At 38.7% G+C, this 3,375-nt stretch overlaps 2 protein-coding genes across 2 annotated transcripts in view; one reads left to right on the forward strand and one right to left on the reverse strand.

The window, feature by feature from the left end:
- LOC105164606 (copper-transporting ATPase PAA2, chloroplastic) overlaps window positions 1-745 on the reverse strand; it is a gene marked incomplete in the record, with an annotated part of 9,306 nt that extends 8,561 nt beyond the window's left edge. Inside the window, 1 exon segment of the mRNA XM_011083294.2 lies at window positions 1-745. Within this exon segment, the coding sequence (XP_011081596.1) occupies window positions 1-601 (601 nt within the window).
- Window positions 1,561-3,375, forward strand: part of LOC105164607 (ylmG homolog protein 2, chloroplastic) — a gene marked incomplete in the record, with an annotated part of 2,247 nt that continues 432 nt past the window's right edge. The window contains 3 exon segments of the mRNA XM_011083295.2: window positions 1,561-2,013; window positions 2,659-2,858; window positions 3,256-3,375. Of these exon segments, the coding sequence (XP_011081597.1) occupies window positions 1,687-2,013; window positions 2,659-2,858; window positions 3,256-3,375 (647 nt within the window).

Below are 3,375 nucleotides of genomic sequence, written 5' to 3' on the forward strand. Positions count from 1 at the left end.
AAATATGAGACGCATGAGAGCCACAGCAGAGAGCAACCAAAGTCCAAGCAAATGCCACGCGATTCCTACTCTTCATGAGCAACGCCTCCTTCTTCTCCACCGTCTCCCTCCACTTGCGCACCTTCGCCTCCACCCCCATCCCCGACACTCTCCGTCGCGCGTCAAATCCGCTCGCCGACACTCTCTTCGCCAGCTCGTCGGCCACGCCAGATAAATCTTCTCCGACTGCGACTGCTTGCTTCAGCTTGATCGCGGCGGTCTCGGTCAGCATGTTGACCACAGCGGACTCAACGCGCTCGTCGGCGGAGATAATCGATTTAACTCGTGTAACACACGCGCCGCACATCATTCCAGACACATCAAGTAACACAGTGGAATTAGTCTCCTCCTGAGCTGTCTTCTCCTGCAGTGGCAGTTGGGGGTTGGTAGGCGATTTAAACTCCACCGCCTTGGCGGAAATGCGGGTAAAGCTACGGAATCTGGGCGGATGTGGAAGATGCGAACGGCGTCGCTTGTAGTGGAGAGGGGGCAACTCATAGCGATGGCGGAGAGATGAGCTGAGAGGGGAGAGGGAGAAACGGAGGAGACTGGTGGTAGACATAGTTGTAGAGAGAGAAAGAAGAGGAGTGAGTCGGGTCGCGTGAATTTGATCTCAACGGTGAAGGATAAGGCTAAATGTGTAATCCACCATTTTTTTTATATTATTATATGGTCCAAACTCCAAACTCCAACAATGAATAACATGTGAATGTCATTGGGTATGTGAATACTGAATAGTGATGTTCGTCTTTATATTATTTTCTTTGTTGGTTTGGTTAGGTGAAGGTGAAGGTAGATAGTGCAAAGTCTTTTCAATTATAGCTGTAATCCGTTTTTAAAATCCTCAAAATTTTACATTAAATCACGTGGATAGATGTAAACATTATTTATTAAGACCATATACTTGAGTCAAACTCAAAATAAACATTAATCTGGAATTAGTATTAGTCGTTTTCAACACAACTGTGCTTGCAATCATAAGTCCATACAACACCACCAATTCTGCTTGCAATCATAGCTCCATACTCCATACAATCATTAAATATCTCTCCAGAATTATAAGCCCTGCGCAAAACAAATTAAGATCTATCTACTTTCACAAACAAAATCATACAAATGAAACAAAAATCATTAAAAAAATGGACCATTACATTTATATTCCTTACTTGTTATATATTTACACAAATTATTTATTTCTTTTAAATAATTATATATATACCTATCTATAAAAAATCGTTAACTTCATTTACATAAATTATCAATGCATTTTGAAAAATTACATATACATTCTGAAAAATATAAACATCATTACACTAACTATTTCTATTTTTTTTATTGTCAAGTGTAGTTTTTATAATTGAAATTTTAGTCAATATTTTACCAAGACCTGGTACTGAAAATGGGCCACATGAGTAAGAAATCATAATTTATTGGCCCAATTGTTCACGTTGCCTTATATCTACTGGGAATGAAAAGCCGAAACCCATAAACGTACAGCCCACTAAGAGTCAAGGAAGCGCTCAATGTTATTTCTGAAGAACTCAAGGACTGGATCCACAATTTCTCCAAAATTGAGGGGCGAAAATATCTTTATCTCAAGAGTTTTCGTTATCCCCTGCAACTCTGCTTACCTCACTGCAACCGAAAATGGATTCTTGCTTTTCCTCAAAGCACTCACTAGAAGACGAGCACAAGTCTTCTGCATTAGGCCCACCTTCTCAGTTTCTGATGTTGCTACCATTTTCTTCTCCACCTCTCAATTTTATTCACTGCACCCCATTTTTCAGACAACCTTTAAGTTTGAATCCCAACTTCAAGTTACTGATGGGAGCTTCAAATGTTGTTCGTGAGGTGCAAAAATCCATTATGTCTAATGTTGAGAAATGTCTCAAGATTGTTGATAATTTCAGGTCCCAGATTGCGGTTCTTGATAAAATAATGTCTTTTCCCTCTTATCTTCAATATGGCTGCCAGGTATTCTTTGTCTCTCCAGTCATATCGAGATTTAATTCTCTTGCGGGGACAAACTGTTTCCATTTTTTAGAACTATGCAACTCAGAAATGAGGAATTTCTATTCTTTGCTAATTCTAACTAGTACATAATTTCCATGTGTGGTTTCATTCCATGGGTATATATGGGCTGAATTAATTTGCTTGTTATGTTTTCCGTTTCTCTATTTTTTCTTGATAAAGTTTGTATTCTGCAATGGTAACTACGGTAATGATATCAAACTAGAAAATTGAAAAGATATAGAAGCTTACTCTAAATTATTCTGTTCTGCAACATATTTTTCAGAAAAGTATTCTGATAAGTGATAACCATTTACTTCCATGTACTTAGTTTTTCCTATCTGTTTTTCACTGGTTAGCAATTAGAAAAGCATTTACACTCTTGTGATTTAGTTTTTTAGATGGCTGTCTTTTTAGCAGAACAAAGGAAGAAAAACCATGTAACTAATCTTGAATGAGTATGGAATAAGTCTTTGTTGAGTTTAGTCTTAATTTCTTATTATTGATAGATAGTTGTACTGGTGAAGGACCACCGGAGGCCATAGATGAACTATGCTTATTTCTGCTTTTAATAATTGATTAACTCCACTTGAACTTTCTCCTCTCCAGATTCCACGCACTAACTGCCAGAATTTGGAGATGTTGTCCAATTCAAACTTTGCTGCCATTTTACCCGGTGATTCAGTGGCTGGAATCGTGGTAACTAATGGGATTTTGAATTTCTTAAACATCTACAACACTTTGCTGGTCGTCAGGCTTGTTTTAACTTGGTTCCCTAATGCACCTCCGGCAGTTGTCAGCCCCCTTAGGTATGGCATTATTTTGGCATCATTATTATTCTATCATCCTGCTTGAAACCTGAGGCTAAAGGTCCAGTCAATACCCTTTTGTTAACAAATGATTATAAATCTTATGCTGGAAGCAGAGTCTCGTTGATCATTGTATAGCTCATATCTAGCGTGTAAGATTATAATTTACTGAGTTGTAGTTCAGAGTTTATATGGGAACCAAGTATATTATATGCTGGAAGAGATCTTTGAGTTTCATTTCTTCCTCAGTATTGGATGCATCCCGTTCCCCCACCCCATCCATTATCATTCGTCTTGGGAGAGTGACTAGTACTAGTTGATGCTAATTTATAGAACTATTGGCGTGAGTATCTGAAGAAATAGATAAGACCCCTAACACTGAATGCACTACTTTCAGCACTTTATGCGACCCATACTTGAACATATTCCGGGGAATCATACCACCACTTGGAGGGACTCTGGATCTTTCACCTATTCTGGCATTTCTTGTTTTAAATGCCTTCACAAGCACAGCTGC

The sequence above is a fragment of the Sesamum indicum genome, linkage group LG6 (assembly GCF_000512975.1).
Source record: "Sesamum indicum cultivar Zhongzhi No. 13 linkage group LG6, S_indicum_v1.0, whole genome shotgun sequence".
NCBI lineage: Eukaryota > Viridiplantae > Streptophyta > Magnoliopsida > Lamiales > Pedaliaceae > Sesamum > Sesamum indicum.